The 18,441-nt window shown below is 48.6% G+C and overlaps 1 protein-coding gene across 1 annotated transcript in view; it reads left to right on the top strand.

Annotated features, from left to right (window-relative positions):
- QRFPR (pyroglutamylated RFamide peptide receptor) overlaps nt 1-17,838 on the top strand; it is a gene marked incomplete at both ends in the record, with an annotated part of 34,416 nt that extends 16,578 nt beyond the window's left edge. The window contains 5 exons of the mRNA XM_080697820.1: nt 8,247-8,405; nt 10,956-11,017; nt 14,655-14,890; nt 16,604-16,701; nt 17,441-17,838. Coding sequence (XP_080553946.1) covers nt 8,247-8,405; nt 10,956-11,017; nt 14,655-14,890; nt 16,604-16,701; nt 17,441-17,838 — 953 coding nt within the window. The remainder of the gene's footprint in view (nt 1-8,246; nt 8,406-10,955; nt 11,018-14,654; nt 14,891-16,603; nt 16,702-17,440) is intronic.
- Nucleotides 17,839-18,441: the final 603 nt, after the last annotated feature.

Here is an 18,441-nt window from a genome sequence, read left to right as displayed (position 1 = left end):
AGGGTGGAATTTGACTCCAGTGAACTTGTTTTCTGGCGTGACTATACACACAGAGTTGGTTTTTATACAGTAGTTGAAGGAAGTGGTCTGAAGAGAGGTACATTTGGTATGAGCTGGAGCCCTGCGAGGCACAGAGCTCAAGGTCTGAAGTTTGTTTGAGCCCTGGCTCTGGGGCACCCCAGCCTCCACACAGCCGGGCTGCCAGGGACAGAAGGAGCTTTAGAATGGAAGAAAACGAGACAAGCAAAGGCAGTCTGGAAGACACGGATTATTTATAGAAGGGAATTTAGAATCAACTCCAGGAGCACGTGTATCGGCACTCTAAATGGGGAAAATGGGCGACCAGCGCACATTTCCACTTAGATGTCTAATTTCCCGAAACAGGTTGCTGATGTGAAGCAGGGCTGTCTGGATCTAACTTCTTAGTCAAAGACAAACATGTAAGAGCAAGAAAACGCTCTTAAACGTGAAGACACAGTTGCTGAAATTACATACATGCTAGAAGGGTTGGAAGATAGATGTAAAACATCTCCACGTAGACAAAGAAATCTGTAAGACAAAAGGTCTGTGTGAAGAAAAGGCAGAGACACAGGGACCAGCTGAGGAACGTCAAAGTCTGTCAGTCGTGTCCCCAGAAAGGCCACAGGGAAGTCTGGCGATACAGGAATGTGAGGTCTCCACCTTTGAAAGACACACACAGGCCAAGGGGAAGCCAGCCGTGCACAGGCTTCCACACGTCCTCTCGACATTACAGGATCTCCAGCACAGAGAGACCAGAAGAGCTCCCCATCCAAGCCGGGCATGGCGGGCACGCTTGTAGTCCCCGCGCTTGGGAGGCTGAGACAGGAGGATCGCACAGGTTTGAGGCCAGCCTCAGCTACTAAGTGAGGCTCTCAGCAACCTAGTGAGACCCTGTCTCCAAATAAAGTATAAAGTAGGTCTGGGAGTATAGCCCGGAGGTAGAAAGCCCCTGGGTTCCACCCCTAGTACTACACACATAAAAGAAGAAGAAGAAGAAGAGGAAGAGGAAGAGGAGGAGGAGGAGGAGGAGGAGGAGGAAGAGCAGCTCCCCCAGAGGAAACAAGGTTTCTTAGAAAGATGCAAGGGTCAGGTGGACTCCATGGGTGCTCAGCACCAGCAGTGGATGCTGCAGGTCGATGGCGCCAGCTCCTCTGCTCCCCGGAGGAGGGCGGCAGTTGGTGACTCTAGCCCTCCATACATACGAGGACCTATTGTCTTGAGGTAGACAATCTGCAAAGAGCCACAAGAAACACGGGGACACAAGGAATAAGGAGGCATGAAGAGGTGAGCTCTTGAAGTCCCCGTGCATCGGAAAAGACGGGAGCTGTGCCCTTCTGCCCTGGGCTGCTGAGCTACCGGGCCACCTGGGCACTCCTGGAACTTCTGTACACCCACCTCTCCTCGCTGCTGTCTGTCTGTCTCTCACTCTGTCTCTTGGTCTTGCTATCTGTCTCCTCTGTCTCTCTCTCTCTGTCTCTCTCCTTCTCTCTCTGTATCTCTCTTTCACTCTGTCTCTCTCTGTCCCTCTCTCTGTCTCTGTCTCTCCTTCTCTCTATATATCTCTCTTTCACTCTGTCTCTCTGTCCCTCTCTCTGTCTCTGTCTCTCCTCTGTCTCTCTCTCTTTCTCTCTCTGCATCTCTCACTCTGTCTCTCTGTCCCTCTCTCTCCTCTGTCTCTCCTCTGTCTCTCTGTCTCTCTCCTTCTCTCTCTGTATCTCTCTTTCACTCTGTCTCTCTGTCCCTCTCTCTGTCTCTGTCTCTCTCTGTCTCTCTCTCTCTTTCTCTCTCTGCATCTCTCTTTCACTCTGTCTCTCTGTCCCTCTCTCTCTGTCTCTCCTCTGTCTCTCTCTTTCTCTCTCTGCATCTCTCTTTCACTCTGTCTCTCTCTGTCCCTCTCTCTGTCTCTGTCTCTCCTTCTCTCTATATATCTCTCTTTCACTCTGTCTCTCTGTCCCTCTCTCTGTCTCTGTCTCTCCTCTGTCTCTCTGTCTCTTTCTCTCTCTGTATCTCTCACTCTGTCTCTCTGTCCCTCTCTCTGTCTCTGTCTCTCCTCTGTCTCTCTGTCTCTCTCCTTCTCTCTCTGTATCTCTCTTTCACTCTGTCTCTCTGTCCCTCTCTCTGTCTCTGTCTCTCTCCCCCCTGCAGAGTTCCAGCTCAGCTCAACCCCTCTGGTCTCATTTGGGGTAGGTGTGGTGTCCTATCTCAGCACTGTCGGTGCCCCTTCTCATTTCTTCCATGAATCCGGAGGAACCTCTCAGGGAACAGTCGTTCCTGTTCTTCACTAGGAGTTCCCCACCGCAGTGCCTGCACTGCAAAGCTCCCCTCCACCCCACCCTGTCACTTCCCCACTCTTCTCATCTTTCCCTCGGCCCCATGGGGTCCTCTTGCCCTGGAGAGAGCCTCCTGCCCATCACCTGCTACACCAACCCTAGTGGGAAGTTCCTGAGCCAGAGGATGAATCCTGGAGACCTCTGCAATTGTCCTATGCCAAATGAGAATAACTATCAGGAAGACTGAGATCCTAGGAAAGGCAGACCACACATCTGGTTAAAAAAAAAGAGTATTTAGATATATAAATACTGAAATATCCTGACAATTTAAACTGTACAGATTCAAGATGAGAACCATAAGGTTTAAATTGTCAGGATAGTTCAGTGTCCATTCTGTCATCCCACTTTGGGAATTTATAACATCTTTAAAAATCATAGATAGCTTATATGCTGGAAGCCCAGGAGATGACGCTGGACTTGGGCGGGCCACTCCAGCTGGAGCAGGGCCGGGGCTTGAGCCCCCGGCTCGCCCTTCCCTTCGGCAGTGGCTCCAGCACTGGGGACAGGGCCCAGAAGGCATCGATGGGGCCATTGCTGGCCGCACTTTCCAGTTGAAGACGTGCCTAGTCTGTTCTGTGGTTCTCAGCCACTACTTCCCATGTTCACTATACTTAATTTGGTTCTGACTCTCCTTCTACGAGGCATAATTGAGGGGAAGGAATGGGGCATAGGATTTGGTAAATTTGCTTGTTAATGACTGCCCAAGAACAGATTAGACAAAGCTAGACGCCTACAGGTTGCATCGGGACGGAGGTATCCAGATGGCTTGAATGACGTTCACTCATTTGGTGTAGGAAATTAAGGTGGTTATCTGCCAGGCTGTGTTGTAATCTGTTAGATGTTATTTCAAACAGCATTTGTGTAGAGTAGCCCTTTCCTTCTAAATATGCAAATGTCTACTCATGTTAGATTTCACTAGCCTTGAAACAAATTCGTTACAGTGACTATTGTCATTAGTTTCTTTCCTGAATGTACAGCTCATTGTGCAGTTTTCTGAATTAAGAAGGCACTGTTTGCAGTCTTTCCTATGAATGGATGCTCTCTTTTTAAAATCGTGTTCTTTCCAGTAAATTCATTTTAAAGTCACTATTAAGCTACAGCGAACTCAAGTATTGCCCAGATAGTTTTCAGTTATGAGCCATTATGTTTAAGGACAGTGGGGTCTCACTTCTGTGGGCGTCAGTGTTGCCTGCTCAGCCTGTGGGTGGGTGAGGCCAGAGGGTAGGACTCAGCAGACACCATTCCCGTCAAGAGTAAAAGGCTTGGGCTTTGGGAAATAAAGTCATATAAATGGGTTAAGGTTGGAGATGGAAGGCAGTAGACAGTAGACCAGCAGGATTCAGCAGGAAACCTGTCTACTGTAGTTTCTTTGTAAGAGTCAGACACAGTGGTCAGGAAGATGGTGGCAAGGGATGGCCGCCATGGTGAGATTTGGGGTGTCTCTTCTTGGGCTGAACAGTACACAAGGAGGACCAAGGTCCACAGGAACCCTCCTATCCAGAGAAGAAGAGAGCCAGGTAAATGGACCTGGATACAAACCGCAGTCAACAGCTGAGTGGCTTAGGGAACGCTCTGGAAGGGTCACCTGGAGAAATGGGCTCATGACAGGTGGGCCAAGGGCGCTCAGAGGTCGGAGATAGTATTAAGCAGAGAGCTGCTACACACCCGAGCTGGGCCCGGATGCCAGGACCAGCCTCACCGCGCCTGCTCCACATTCTTCCGACACCCGAGCGACGTTGCCTAGGCCGCTCTTGTCCTCCTCAGGGGAGGCTCTCATGGTGACCTTCGGGAACACAGCCAGAGATCTCATGCTGTCGAGGCAGAGCGTGTTGCTCTGGGGAGAAACCCGGGCGAACATGGATGATCAGAATAGGAGCGATATCCTCCCAGCAGGCTTCCAGAAACACAGCTCTGACATAAAATCAGACTATTTGGCAAGGAAAATGAGAAGGGCACCCTGAGAAAACAACACCTTCTACAGGGATTCAGGATTATCCTTGTTTTAACTTGCTACGTGTGAAAAGAAACATCACAAGAAACCCATTCTTGTAAAGAGCTTGGACTTACACCATTCACTTTCAGGAAGCTAAAGTATAGGGTGCACTGACCAGACAGCCTCCAGAGCGGTGACCAGGGCTGGGTACCAAGGGAGGGTCTCCAGCAGAAAAAGCTCAAAACCCTAATGGCTGGCTGCTTTAAAAATGATCTTCCAATGAGAAGGACGAAGGATATCAGAAGGAAAATAAATAACTCAGATAAGTGAGCGGATGGTGAAAGGGCATCTCTGTGTTTTAAAAGGACTCAAATTTGCATCACAGACTGGTCATATGCCAGGACATTGAGGAGGGAATTGCCAGTATGTTTTTATTAAGTTGGAGAGAGAAATGGGGGAAGGTGGACCAGGCTGCCTGGGGTTACTGAAAGGGTCGGATGGCAGCTTCTAGAATCGCAACGTGCTGCACAGTTCCCAGGTGGGTTACTGAGCAGATGATCTGTGAGCACACAGATGAGAAGCCATCACAGAGCATCACAGTGTTGAGATAAGGGAGGGCGGCAAGGGGGTGAGCGGGAGCCAGGTGGCCCGGATTCTCCTTCCTTCTGTCCATAAGTGGCTGATGTGTAGACATGAGCACATCACTGCCGCAACCTACAGCACTTTCATACGGGGAAATCAAAGTTATTAAATTACAGGTCCTGTAATGAACAGTTTAGACACTAATAACACGTGAGCCCTATGTGTACCAAACTTAGTTCTCTCAGTCAAGGTATTCCTGTGATAAGAGAGCTGCTGTGTGCTGAAGAGCACATCCTCCTCCAGCACATCCTCTTTCTCACATTGTGAGACATACTCCTCCCGTGACAGGTGGGCTTGCTGACTCTATCAGTGCTGAAGTTGAACCTCAGAGTGACTGACATAAGTCTGATCAGAGTGGCCCTGAGCCATCTCAGTGTATTTGTAAGGAGACAGTGCTAAAATGAGCATGGCAACAACTGCTATTTTTAAACTTGTACCTAACATATACTGATAACGCACCTATCTCCATTTGATAAAAGTTTTCTCTGGTGTTTATCTTGGGACTGTCCAATGCTTTCAAAAACACATTGGACAAATGAATAGAAAAAATGTGTATCCAATTTTTAAGAATAGAAAAATCCTACAAAAAGAGAATTCACATGTTGCTCGTTTACCTGTTCATTTACTCCACAGCTGCATTGTGGGTCATCTCTCTGTCGCTGTATAGGAGACCTGAGGAAATCAGCTTAGAGGAGGACAGGTTTATTTTGGCTTAGTGTTAGAGGTCTCAGTCCATGGTTGGATGGCTCCATTGTTTCTGGGCCTGAGGTGAGGCAGAGCATGGTGGTGGGGAGAGTGTGGTGGAGAAAAGCTGCTGACCTCACAGCCACTGGGAAGAAGAGCTAGAGCTAGCTAGATAGAGAGAGATAGAGATAGAGGGAGAGGGAGAGGGAGAGGGAGAGGGAGGGAGGGAGGGAGAGAGAGAGAGAGAGAGAGAGAGAGAGAGAGAGAGAGAGGGAGGCAGGCAGGCAGACAGACATTTCCAGGACATGCTATCAGTGACCTACTTCCTCCACTGCAGTTTCACCACTTCCCAACAGTCCATTAAATTACGAGCCCATCAATGGATTGATCTACCGATGAGATCTGTGCCCCTTTGATCCAAGCTTCCACCTCTGCACGCTGCTGCCTGGGACTAAGCCTTCAACACATGAGCCTTTGGGGACACTTCAGACCCAAACCATGCCAGCACCCCAAACAGAACTTGAAGCAAGCTCCTTTATGGTGGTATAAGGATTCATACACTCTGACACTGATTACCACTGTAACTAATTTCTGTCCTTGGCATCTGAACTCTCTTTCCAAGTAAAAGAGAGCCTTAGCTTTGAATAGGGCTGCGATTTGGGAAATAGGAACCAGGAATGTTAACGAGTGGGGTTGGCTCTTGGGTTGCCATTTAGAATTCCAAAATGGGATTGGAAGGAACAATATCTACAGTGGGATCTTGCCCTCCTGAGTCATAGAAGAGGGGGCAAGGGAATCTTGGGTAAAGAACACTTTTTACTAAGTTGGCCCAGTTCATTTCAAGTTGATTTCAAGTTGATTTCAAGTTCAACAGGAGCCAATGGTTTGAAAAGGCTGATGTCTGTAAATGGAAGTTATAGCACAGAGGAGTGTGTTTGGTCCCGAGGAGGCATACGGTCCATGGTTGCTGCCTTGGCCAGCCCACGGTCTGAGCATAGTGGGCTTCTGTCTAGATCCAGGCAGTATAGAAGTCTGGAAAGCATATCAAATGAGGAACCATGAGGGTAGTTAGAGGAAGAGAGACCTAGGAGAGGCATGAAAGCATCTTTCAAACACATGGGAGCTGCTGCTTGGAAAAAGTGGTTGGTTCTGAGACTCTGAAAGCAAGACTAGAAGTGGTTGGAATTGAACAGCATGATTTCCAAGTAGCGCCTTCTGAAATCAAATAGGATGCTTTTATAGTGAGATATGAAATGTCCCCAAAGAGCTCATTTGTTAATACTTAGGGTTGATAGAGTGGATTCATGAGGGTTGTGATCCCAGCAGTGGATAAATACATTGTAATGGGTTTTTTTAGCTGGTACCCACTGGGCCCGTAGGGTGTGGTTGGAGGTGGGTCCCTGGGGCGGAGGGGAGGAGGTGGTTCCTCCTCCCCTGCTCACTCTCTGGCTTCCGGCCTCCATGATGTGAGGAGCTCAGCCCATGGGCTTTCCCTCTCTCCCCCTCCTGCTGCCATGTCCTGCGATCTGTAGTCCCCGGCTTCACATGGACTAAGCCCAAACTGTAAGAAAACAAATCATCTTTCCTCTCAGTTATGTGGTCAATCTTTTGTTATGACTGCAGGAATGCTAATGCTAAGCAGGCCTTTGGAAGGTAAGACTCGCCTAGTAACTCATTTTCTCCAGTTCGGGAACTATTGATTGAGGGCCTGCTGTGTGCCATTCTACATGTTGGGACTACATCAGTGAAGAAAATAGACAAAAGTCCTTTGGGGTACTTAAGTTCTAGGGGCAGGAAGACTTTAAATAATACATGAGTTCTCTGTCTCTCTATACTACATGATCTGTAAGGTCTCTTCCAACTCATTTTTCCTGAGCTTCTGACTCACTGATATTTGGTAATAATTAAATTGGAAGCTGTGAGCAGGATGGATTCAAGAAGAAAGATGTCAGACCAGGGCACACATGTTCACATGATGTGGACATAGTCACATGGCGCTCACATATTCAAATGGCCAGTTAGTATAAACATTTAAAAAGATTGGGAATACATGCAAATATGTAAAAGATATTGTGTAAGACAAATGAAGCAGAGTTTCAGGTGAAATCTTACCCACCTGCTACCAGTTTGAGACTTTTGCATTATAGGAGGTAAAATCAGTTAAAAGTATAATGATGTCATTGGCATATAAAAATTTTGGACAAGGGGTCAAAGGATAATAAAAAATAAAAGGAGAAATCTGGAAATCATTGACAAGACTTATTCCTTTGTGACAGCTTGACGGGGGGGGGGGTGCAAGAGGAGGGTCTCTGCGCTCACTCTGCAGGTCAGACCTGCGGCTGCGCGGTCCCGCCGCTCTGCCCTCCCCGAGCTGTGGCCCTGTCACTTTTCTACCTGGTATTCATGGCTGGTCACTGATTTGTCTTCTTGTTGCTTTACTGCATTTGAGAACTTAGAATCCAATCAGAGAGCAAAACAGAAGCCGATGCAGCCTTTCTAGGTGTTCTGTGTCTGTGATGTGGCGACCGTCCCAACGCCTAAGCAGAGGCTCAGGCGTAACTTCCCAGGATGTGTGTGGAGGGACGGGTGGAGCTCTCCTGTGATGTGTGACCTGTGGGAACTGTCCCCTTCTCCAGGTGCCTTCGTGTGCAAGCTGGTGCCCTTTGTCCAGTCTACCGCCATCGTGACAGAAATTCTCACCATGACCTGCATCGCCGTGGAGAGGCACCAGGGACTCGTTCATCCTTTCAAAATGAAGCGGCAGTACACCAACCAAAGGGCGTTCACGATGCTGGGTGAGGCGTAGCACGCGCTCACTGTGCCCCTGCCATTCCTCAGCGCAGAGCGGAGATGGAGACGGAGCTCCCCTCGCCTTGTAGGCACAGGCTGTGATATCTGAAGGTTTAGCCTGCCCCTTTGCCCCTCCTTTAGACCTACCCACCAAGGAAATCTATTGTTCTGGAGATACTTGAAATTGTCCCGAGGTGAGAAGGCTGTAAGCTAAGAGGGGCAACAAACAGGTAGATTTTGATGGAAGCAGGAAAGGTATTTTTAGAAAAGTAGATAACACAGTGCTGCCCCGAGGAGGGCGTGCTGGAGTGCAGGACAGTACAGGGCCACGGTGCGCGGGGACAGGATGGCCTCTCAGAGGCACAGACCGAGGCAGAGCCCAGCGTGAACCTGTTGCCCAGGCGTTCCTGCAGTCCCCGCTCGCTGCACCTGTTCTGACGCAGCCGGTCAGTGGACGCCATCCTCAGGATGAGGGGCCTTTCTGAAGCCTGGTACAGCAAAGGGAAGAGTTTCTCCAGGCAGTCTCCACCCTGGATCACCTAGGACTTAATATGCTTCACGTTGTTCTGAGTTTATTACAGCAAAATAACCACAGGCACAGGAAGAACGGCTGTGGTCATCAAAGAGAGCAGTGTTTCCCTGATATATTCTGAGAAAGGAATGAGTAAACGTTCATTTCTGCTGTAAGAATTCAGTTGGTATTGGACCGTGGATGACAGAAATTTAGAACTCCTAAAGGCTTCGCAATCTCAAACTCACTTTTAAAAGCTGGAAATAAACAGATAAATCTGTTTATTGGTTTTAGTCAGTTATCTTCAAATTTATTTCACATCTTCTTTACAAAGAATTCAAAGATTGCTCGGCTTTCTGGTAATCTTCCAACAATTGCTTGGCTTTTTGGCAGTCTTCCAACACCAAAATATGTGAAGAAAGCATGTGGGTGAGGAAGGAGGTCAAGGAAAGGGATATGTAGAAGAGAGTTATTATAAAGAGAAGTGGATGGAATTTCAGTATTGAAAGCAAAGTTGATAATAGATGGTCAAGGCAGACCCAACTCAAAAATGTCATAGGAGACAAGAACACTTGAAAACCAGTGGAATCCTCCCCCAGACCTTTCTGCACCCGTCTAACATCTCCCTTCAGCTCCGTATCCATGAACCATCCCTGTCAGTCACTGCCTGTGTCCATATGGACTCCAGGCTCCAGGCAGGGGACTCTCCAGGCTTGCTTGCCCAGAAGTGACCACTAACTGTACCAGTTCGTTTATCTAAACCTTCCCACTCTATGTCTGAGTGCTCAGGGGACTGTGCAGTGAGCCAAGCCAATTAGACTCAGTTCCACCAGTTCACTAAAGGTCAGGAAGGTGATTGGATGGAAGATAACTGTATGTGACTAGGATAGAATAGCTGGGTATCTCAGTGTGGGAACAGAGAGGAAGGGATGGATTTGAGAGCCCAAGACGTACCTCAGCTCGCTGACTCGTGAGCACCTCCTGTGGGTGGTGTGAGTTCATGTATTTGTAACACAGGAACGTAACCTTGGAACACAAAGCATTGCCCTGCTTTATAGTGACCCCACACCAGTAAGAGAAGAACAGGCAGTTGGATTTTTAGTTTTCCCCAAATGAAAGTTGGTGCCCTGGATTCTGTTCTCAGTCTAAGACTCAGAGGTTGAAGTGGTCTTCAGTAATCTCTCTCTCTCTCTTTCTCTCTCTCTTCTCTCCTCTCTCACTCCCTTTCTCTTTTATTTGCTGAGGACACATCATTTAAGTAATTCCTCTTAACAAACTCATGGAGAACAGGGAATTTGTGAAGAGCATACTGGTTTCTAAGTTATTGGTGCTTGTTTTCTATACAAGAGAAGAGTGCCCATATTATGGTGCTTAAGGAAAATGTACATTATATCATAAGAAGAATGACAGAAGGTGATCTCTGTCATGTTTAAAAGTTGTTCATCCATTCACCAAACATGGACCAGTTCCTTCTGAGGATCAGGCGTTCAGGAGAAGTTAGAGGAAATGGTCACAGGTCATGGCGATCCTGCACTAGGGAGGTATGATGATCACAGGAACTAGTGGTCAGTTCATTGGAAATGAAAGTAACCTACAACCCCAAAGAGCAGGTGACTTCTGGATCGCTCTAGAAAACAGGTGACAGGTGGACAGAGAGGACAGGTGGCCAGTCCAGGGTGGGGACTGGAGAGCGTGGAGCAGGGACCTGGGATAAGACCTGAACCAGGTCTGTGTACCATTCCCCACTGGAGAATGGGGGTTCAGAGGCCAGGGGCTGAAATGGAGAAGAGAAGCTCATGGTGATCCTGTAGTGTGGGTTTTATCTCATCGGCCACAGGACAATGTTAGAGAGTTTCTAACACGTAAAACTCAGTGTAGGTAGATGCTCCAGCAGGAGCTTTGAGGGTGCCGGGAGAATTGAGAGCAGGTGAGCCCCCTGCAGTGTCTGTGGGCACAGGAGGGTGCCCTGGACATGGGGTCTTGTGGGCTGAGGGTTGGCAAGCTTTGCCTGAGTCATATTCCAGCGGTTTCTGCCTTTTCACAGGTGTGGTCTGGCTGGCGGCCGTCGTCGTGGGCACCCCCATGTGGCGCGTGCAGCAGCTGGAGGTAGAGCCGGGGCTGGGGCCATCGCCCGCCTTGATACTGAAGTCACTTCTCGCCCTCTAGTCTAGGCTTTTTTTTTTCTTTTTTCTTTTTTTTTTGGCGGCACTGGGGGTGGAACCCAGGGGCATTGTACCTCTGAGCGATACCACCAGCCCGATTTTTATTCCTTATTTTGAAACAGGGTCTCACTGAGTTGCAGAGGGCCTCCCTAAGTTGCTGAGGCTGGCCGCGAACCTGCAGTCCTCCTCCCTCAGCCTCCCAAATGTTGGGATGACAAGCGTGTGCCCCCGCCCGGCTTCTCTCACTCTCTTACTTACAATCCTCTCCTTCGTATGTTATTTCACTGGAAGTTTTTCAGTGGAATAAAATAAAACTTTTTTGGTCTTTTTAATATATCCATCTTTTTCCCCACACCTTTGTCAGAGGGGCCTCACCAGCGTGGAAATTGACAGCAAAGGGAGAAAGTCAAGGCTTGCACAGGAGTCTGATGTAGACAGTAGTCTGCAGAGACAGAAAGGTGTTGCTCACATACCCATGAGACAATGTTCAAAACCACGCCACCCCTTGTGCCTCTTTGGGTAGAAATGGGCAGATTCGAAACTCTCTTGGGCACACCACATCCGCCAGCAAAGGCGTCTGATGAGTCCTGGGGGGGAGTCCATGGGCACAGGGGGCTTGCCTGTGATCCCAGTACTTGTGGGCTCAGACACGAGGATCACAGGTTCAAGGCCAGCCTCAGCAACCTAGCAAGACGCTGTTTCAAAATAAAGTAAAAAGGGCTAGGAGTATAGTCCAGAGGCAGGATGGGTCTAAATTTAAGCCTCGGTACTAAGTTAATAACCAAATGGCTGGATATATATTATGTGTATAGAACAAGGTGCCTTGGGTGAGCCGCCCTCCTGGTGAGAGTAGGAGGCAACTTTATTCACCCCCTACTGCCTGGAGGCCTGCTTCCCAGGGACACTCCTTGGGCCCAGGATGAGATGCCCAGGGTGACCCCTGGGGGGCCCATCGATGGCTCCTCAGATCCTCAGACTCCTCTGGTCATGTCTCATCACAAGAAAAGTGTTAGTGTCATTATTTCATTATTAAGTACCCAGGCCAGAGACACCGTTTTGCAAGATTGATATAGAGGAGGGCAAGTTTGTGCTGGCTCGTGGTTTTGGAGGTCAGCCCATGGTGGGCTGGCTCCATGCCTCCGGGCCTGAGGTGAGACAGAGCTTGTGGTGGAAGGGTGTGGGGGGAGAGATGCTCGGCTCCTGGCAGCTGGGAGGGAGAGGGCAAGAGAAGAAAGGGCCGAGGCCAACACCCAAGGGCCCTCCCTCCAACCAGGCTCTACCTCCCAAAGCTGCCATGAGGGACGAGGTCCTCCCTGGGCTCAGCCTGAAGACGTCGGAGCCCTCATGGTCCAACCACTTCCCAGAGCCCCACGTCTAGACATGTCTTCACTGGGGACCAAACCTCAACACAGGAGCCTTTGGAGGACATTCTAGACTCAAACCCTAGCACGGAATTCCATTTTCTTCAGAGAAAACAACACCTCTATCAATGTTTAAGATAAAATTGCTGTGTTTTTTTTTAACCAAGGATTCGAAATATATTTAAAATATACAACTTGGTTAATTTGTAGAAAATTCACACTGTATCATCTAATTGACAAAGTTTCTCTCTCTGTCACACCCATCAGCCCAGGCAAATTTTCTTCCTGTCGGGAAAAAGTCTAGTTTCATTTTGGAAATAAAATAAGTGCATTAGCAGACACTCCAGAGCCACCGTCTCACTCCTAAGCTCTGTCAGCGAGGCGTGCGTGAGTCTGCGGGAGCTGGGGGAGGAGCACCCCTCTGCAGTGCTCCCTGCCTGGTCCTCTCAGGAGTGAAGTAGTTGATGGTTCTGGGGGATGGAAGTCAGGAGTTGATTAAGTCTAAAATGTCATTGCCTCTGCCCACACACTGTAGGAAATGTGAATTCACAACACCCAACACTTGTCAAAATAATATTTTATTCCCCATAATGGCAGGTTTCACCATGAGTAGAAGAAAAGATGAAACAGGGAGTAGCTCAGGGCCTGTCGTGGTTGACGAGGTAGCTTGGCTGGCATCAGTAATATGCATGGCCTCTGTCTTTGGTGTTCCAGGCTCAGGAGTGGAGTGGGTGGCAAGCATGGCTGCCATGAGCTAGGTGGACCTGAGGCCCGGCGTGGCATCTCAACCCCGGGCACTATCCGAAGCAATGGATGTTTTAAGAAGCGCAAGTTTAGAAAAAGGAGCCGGTGGTGGTTGCCAGGGGCGCATCTGCCTGTGCTGCCAGCAAGTCTGCACTTGTGCCTGGGGCTACAGGACCCCCTCTGCAGACGCCAGCCTAGCATGGGGCTTAAGATGTGTTAGTACAGGGCTCCTGGGCTGCTAACCCTTACGGGGCCTGGGTGGAGGCAGAATGAATTCTACTCTGCCATCCCATTCCCAGAGGATTTAACGCTTGAGATCACTTCTCAATTAGTGTTATCATTTCTATGTATTTGTAAATAACACTTAGATCAGAACTTGAATTTTCTTACATTTTCAGCTAACATTAAAGATAGGTGAAAAAATTTTGGTGCTGACTATAGGAAGAAATACGGCCAAGACCTATGATTTTGTCCAGAAGGCTCCAGACTGATTCAGATGACAGCAGTTTTGATAAATTCTCTCTGTTTTATTCCTAATTCAGAGATAGGACTTTCAAATATGCCTTAAATGTCCAGTTCTAGAAATAATCCCTTTTAATCACTCGTTATTATTGTTAATAACATTTTTGAACTTGTAAGAAGGTGAATCTGCCAGAAATGATACGAATGTATCAGCAAACAGAGATAACCTGGTGTTTGATTGCCGATAGTGTGAATCCAACTGCTCCCTCATTTCAGAATGTAAAGCCACCAGTCACCTTCTAAAGCCTTTCCAGGCCCTCTGATCAGCGCAGTATGAAATAGTAGTAAACAACTCTGGCTTTCAGTCCTATTTACTTGGCAGAATTGTGATAACTTCCAAAAGAAGGGAAAACATAATCGTCTAATGAATTACTTTGATTAACGTGGAACTGGCTGGCATGAATTAGAATATGTTTCCTTTCTTCTTCTTCTTCTTTTTTTTTTTTTTTGTAGTACTGGGGATGGAACCCTGGGGCATTCCACCTCCAAGCTGCACCCCCAGCCCTATTTCTTTTATTCTTTATTTTGAAACCGGGTTTCACTGAGTTGCAAAGGGCCTCACCAAGTAGCTGAGGCTGGCCACGAACCGTGATCCTCCTGTCTCAGCCTCCTGAATGCTGGGATGACAAGCGTGTGCCACCATGCCCAGCCTACAATATAATTTTCAATGTCTACTTTAATAATTATGCTTTTTTCAGACAATGGAAAACATGTGACTAGTGGAAATAAAAGTCGAGGAAGATTAAAAATAAAAAGCGAAACCGGCCACGAGCCTCAATTTTATATAAAATAAAAATACCGAGCTCTTAAAAACCTCAGCAGCTCTGGGGAAAAGCTAGGCTTCCCTGAGACATGATGGGAGCGCACGCTGTGGTACCTAGGTCTGCACACCTGGCGGCCTCTGCTTTCTGTGCTGGTCGCCGACCTCCTGACTGGATGTCTCTTGCCCTTCAGATTAAGTACGACTTCCTGTACGAGAAGGAGCACGTGTGCTGCTTGGAGGAGTGGGCCAGCCCCGCGCACCGCAGAGTCTATAGCACCTTCATCCTTTTCTCCCTCTTCCTGCTGCCGCTCCTCCTGATGCTTATTCTCTACTGCAAAATCAGCTACGAGCTCTGGATCAAGAAGAGAGTCGGGGACGGCTCAGTGCTCCGAACCATCCACGGGAAAGAAATGTCCAAAATAGCCAGGTCGGTCTCGTGGAAAGCTCGCCTCCGGCTCGGTGTTCCTATGAGTGGTGCTGGAGGGACGTTCACCAGGGAGCCAGACCCCGCTGGAGTCTGGGCAAAGCGCAGGCAGCAGTTCAGGTGTGGAACGCAGGCTGTATGGGGTCCCGTGTGGCAGAAAAAGCAACGTCGTCGTCAGCTCTCAATCAAGAGACAGGTGGAGACTACAGACAGAAACGCACAGAATTTAGAATATGGCCACATTTTTTTTTTTCCAGAACTGGGGATGGAACCCAGGGGCATTCTACCTCTGAGCTATACCCCCTGCCCTATTTTTTTTTTCTTCTTTATTTTGAAACAGGGTCTCACTAAATTGCAGAGCCCTCACTAAGTAGCTGATTCTGGCTGCAAACCATGATCCTCCTGTCTCAGCTTCCCAAATGCTGGGATGACAAGTGTGCCCCACCATGCCCGGCTTCCTTCCACCTTCTAAAGGATGGCTGATGTTGAAGCTCCTTTGACGCCCGAGCACGCTCTTCTAAAAATTCTGATTCTCAGTATATTTTATTTTTCCCTAAAGGCTGTGCTTTCTAGTCTCATTCACTAATAGAAATTTTAAAACACAGTCAACGGCTATGGTAGCCCACATGATTTATTTTACCCTCCATATTGGATGACTGTAAAAATGACAAGCTGGACTTGGTATGGAGAAGTCAGTGTGCTGATGGGAGGGTATCCATTTCTCAAGTGCCCAGCGCCCTCTAGTGCCCAGTTTGTTCAAGAACTCCTGCCTGGATGTTCTGGGCCCCAGGGCCAGTCAGCGCCCTAAGACTTGGCCGACTTAGCTCTACCTCTTCCTCTGAAGAAAGGGCTGCCGGTAAAATGAGAGATAAGGAGCATGCATTACTGTAAACAAGGCACCATGTAAGCATGCACATCTCTTACAGATGGGAATCTACTTCTTAAGGGTAACAAGAGAATGAGTTTGAATCTCTAGCCAACCATATTGTTCAGATCAGAATGGACCTCCTTTTAAGTCTACCCATGAGGATTACATATTTCATAAACAGTGACATTTGTCATCACAAGTGTGGCTTGCTTTTTAACATAGAGTGAATAAAAGCGTAGTGACTAGCCAGGCGTGATGGCGCACACTTGTCACCCCAGGATTCGGGAGGCTGAGACAGGAGGATCGCGGTTCGCGGACAGCCTCAGCTACTGAGTGAGGCCCTTTACAACTCAGTGAGACCCTCTTTTAAAATAAAGAATTATAAAATAGGGCTTGGGGTGTAGCTTGGAGGTAGAATGCTCCTGGGTTCCATCCCCAGTACTGCCAAAAAATAAATAAATAAATAAATAAACAAGCATAGTCACTGACATTAGACTGCCTAAATTCAGACCCAAAGGACATCCTCTGTTTGCCAAACGACTCTGCAAATTATTTAACCCTCTCTGTACTTCTTTGAATATTCAGTAGCTTGTTGGGAAGATGAGTGACTCACCCTTGCCAGTTGTCTAGCAGACCCGTAACGAGCACACATCGTAGGCATGTTTATAATACAAGGACTCTAAAGAATGAGAGAAGTGTCGGTGTGTCATGACAGTGAGCCCACAACCAACCTATCAGGAACTGCATTAGCCTTGGGAAAACGGTGGCGCCAGGCTAGGCTCACGCTTTACTAAACAGGCTTGCTATCAGTGGGACACATTCACAACGCAATGCTTTCCCTGGGCCAGGAAGAAGAAGCGGGCTGTCATCATGATGGTGACCGTGGTGGCCCTCTTTGCCGTGTGCTGGGCGCCTTTCCACGCCGTCCACATGATGGTTGAGTACGGTGAGTGCCATCGTCGCCATTTGCAAGTTCTGTGGGCTCATGCTGCTCGGGTGGACGCTGGGTCATTAAAATGCTTCGCAGTCCACTTGCATAACCAGGTATCCCACACTGAATATATTCCCGGTGTTCAGATCGCCAGATCATCACGTGGTGGGAGATTACTCGTGAACGTGATGAAGTTTGACTAATTACAGACAATAAAGAGGAGCTTGGAGAGTCTTCTCAAATGTGTTAGTTATTTAAGGTAGCTAAGGTCTTTGCCTTCTCTTTCCTGAGCTATTTAACAAGGGGGGAGGTGGCATCTTTTGAGTCTTCCCTGCTTAGAATCCTGACTTGCACCTTGTGAATAGAATAATGCAAGTGTTTCATCCACCTGTAAGCATATTTTCAAGATGACCGAGGACGGATCGTGGGCCTCTGCGCTGTGCTCCTGTATGGCAAATGAACATCTGAGGGGCCACTGTGGCTTCTAGTTTATAGGATGCTTGAGTCGTCAGGTTGCAAGGCTACGAGCCCCATCATAGATGTGAGGCTAACGGGTGTGCGGCTAGGTTTTGTAAGAAGAGGCGCCACTGAGGCTACTTTACAGCTACCAGATGCTTCTCTCCATTGGTCTTGACGACTTTCCATAACCAGCCAGTTATGCCGCTGCCAGTCTGCGGTAAAGACAGATGCCAAACACAAGCTTTATTTTATTCTGGTTACAAAATGGGCGTTGTAAAGCGATGCTTTCTTTCAGGTAATTTTGAGAAGGAGCATGACGACGTCACCATCAAGATGATTTTCGCTATCGTGCAAATCATTGGCTTCTCCAACTCCATGTGTAACCCCATCGTCTATGCGTTCATGAACGAAAACTTCAAGAAGAACTTCTTGTCCGCGGTGTGTTACTGCCTGGTAAAGGAAACCTTGTCTCCATCCCGGCGGCATGGGAACCCAAGAACCACAGCGATGCAGAAGATAGCAAAGGTAGGGGGGAGAGAGAACCTGGTGGAGGAGACCAAGGGGGAGGCCTTCAGCGATGGGAACATCGAAGTCAAACTGTGCGAACAGCCCAAGAAGGGACCCCTCCGGCGCCATCTTGCCCTCTTTAGCTTGGAGCCTTCGGAGAAGTCCGCTTTCAAGGGCGGACACTGAGCAACGGAATGAGGTCTTCATCAAGAATGGCCTTCATATTGTAACCCAAAATTGGGAGCGAAGGTCAGAGACATTTTTGTTTTAAGAGCGATGGCATTAAGGAAACAGGTCTTTGGTTCCATTTTACAATTCCCTTACACCTTGAAAATGCTGTCACGGAACCTCCTCACCCTGCACTTGCAGATGATCCAGCGGCTCCTTAGGGTTCTGTGCCCAAGTCAGCCTTCTTGGCCAGCCGTCTCCCGTGCCGTCCTTGTGGTGTGACTGTCCATGCATCGCCGAGCTGGATGGGGCACATTCCAGCTCTGTGCTTTCCCTTGACTCTCAAGGTCACGGCTGAGTGGTGCTCAGCCGTTTGCAAATAAAGTCAGAGAGGACACAGGGGGCGCGGGGAAGGGAGGACTCTCAGACGCCCAGACGGGAGCCTCGCGGCTCTGCACATCTCCATTTTCAGAGGTGATGCCAACTCGGCCTCACAGAGCATCTAGTCACCGCAGCCTGGAGGCTGCCACGCTTTCTAGACCCCCTGGGTCCCACGGCCTCGCCCTGGCACTCCCGCTGCAGCCTCCTCTTTCTGTTTCCGTTCCCTGCCTCACCCTGTCC

The sequence above is a fragment of the Muscardinus avellanarius genome (genome assembly GCF_963383645.1).
Source record: "Muscardinus avellanarius genome assembly, chromosome: 6".
Taxonomy (NCBI): domain Eukaryota; kingdom Metazoa; phylum Chordata; class Mammalia; order Rodentia; family Gliridae; genus Muscardinus; species Muscardinus avellanarius.
The sequence above is the reverse complement of the archived record's forward strand: the minus strand, read 5'-3'. Positions and strand labels throughout refer to the sequence as shown.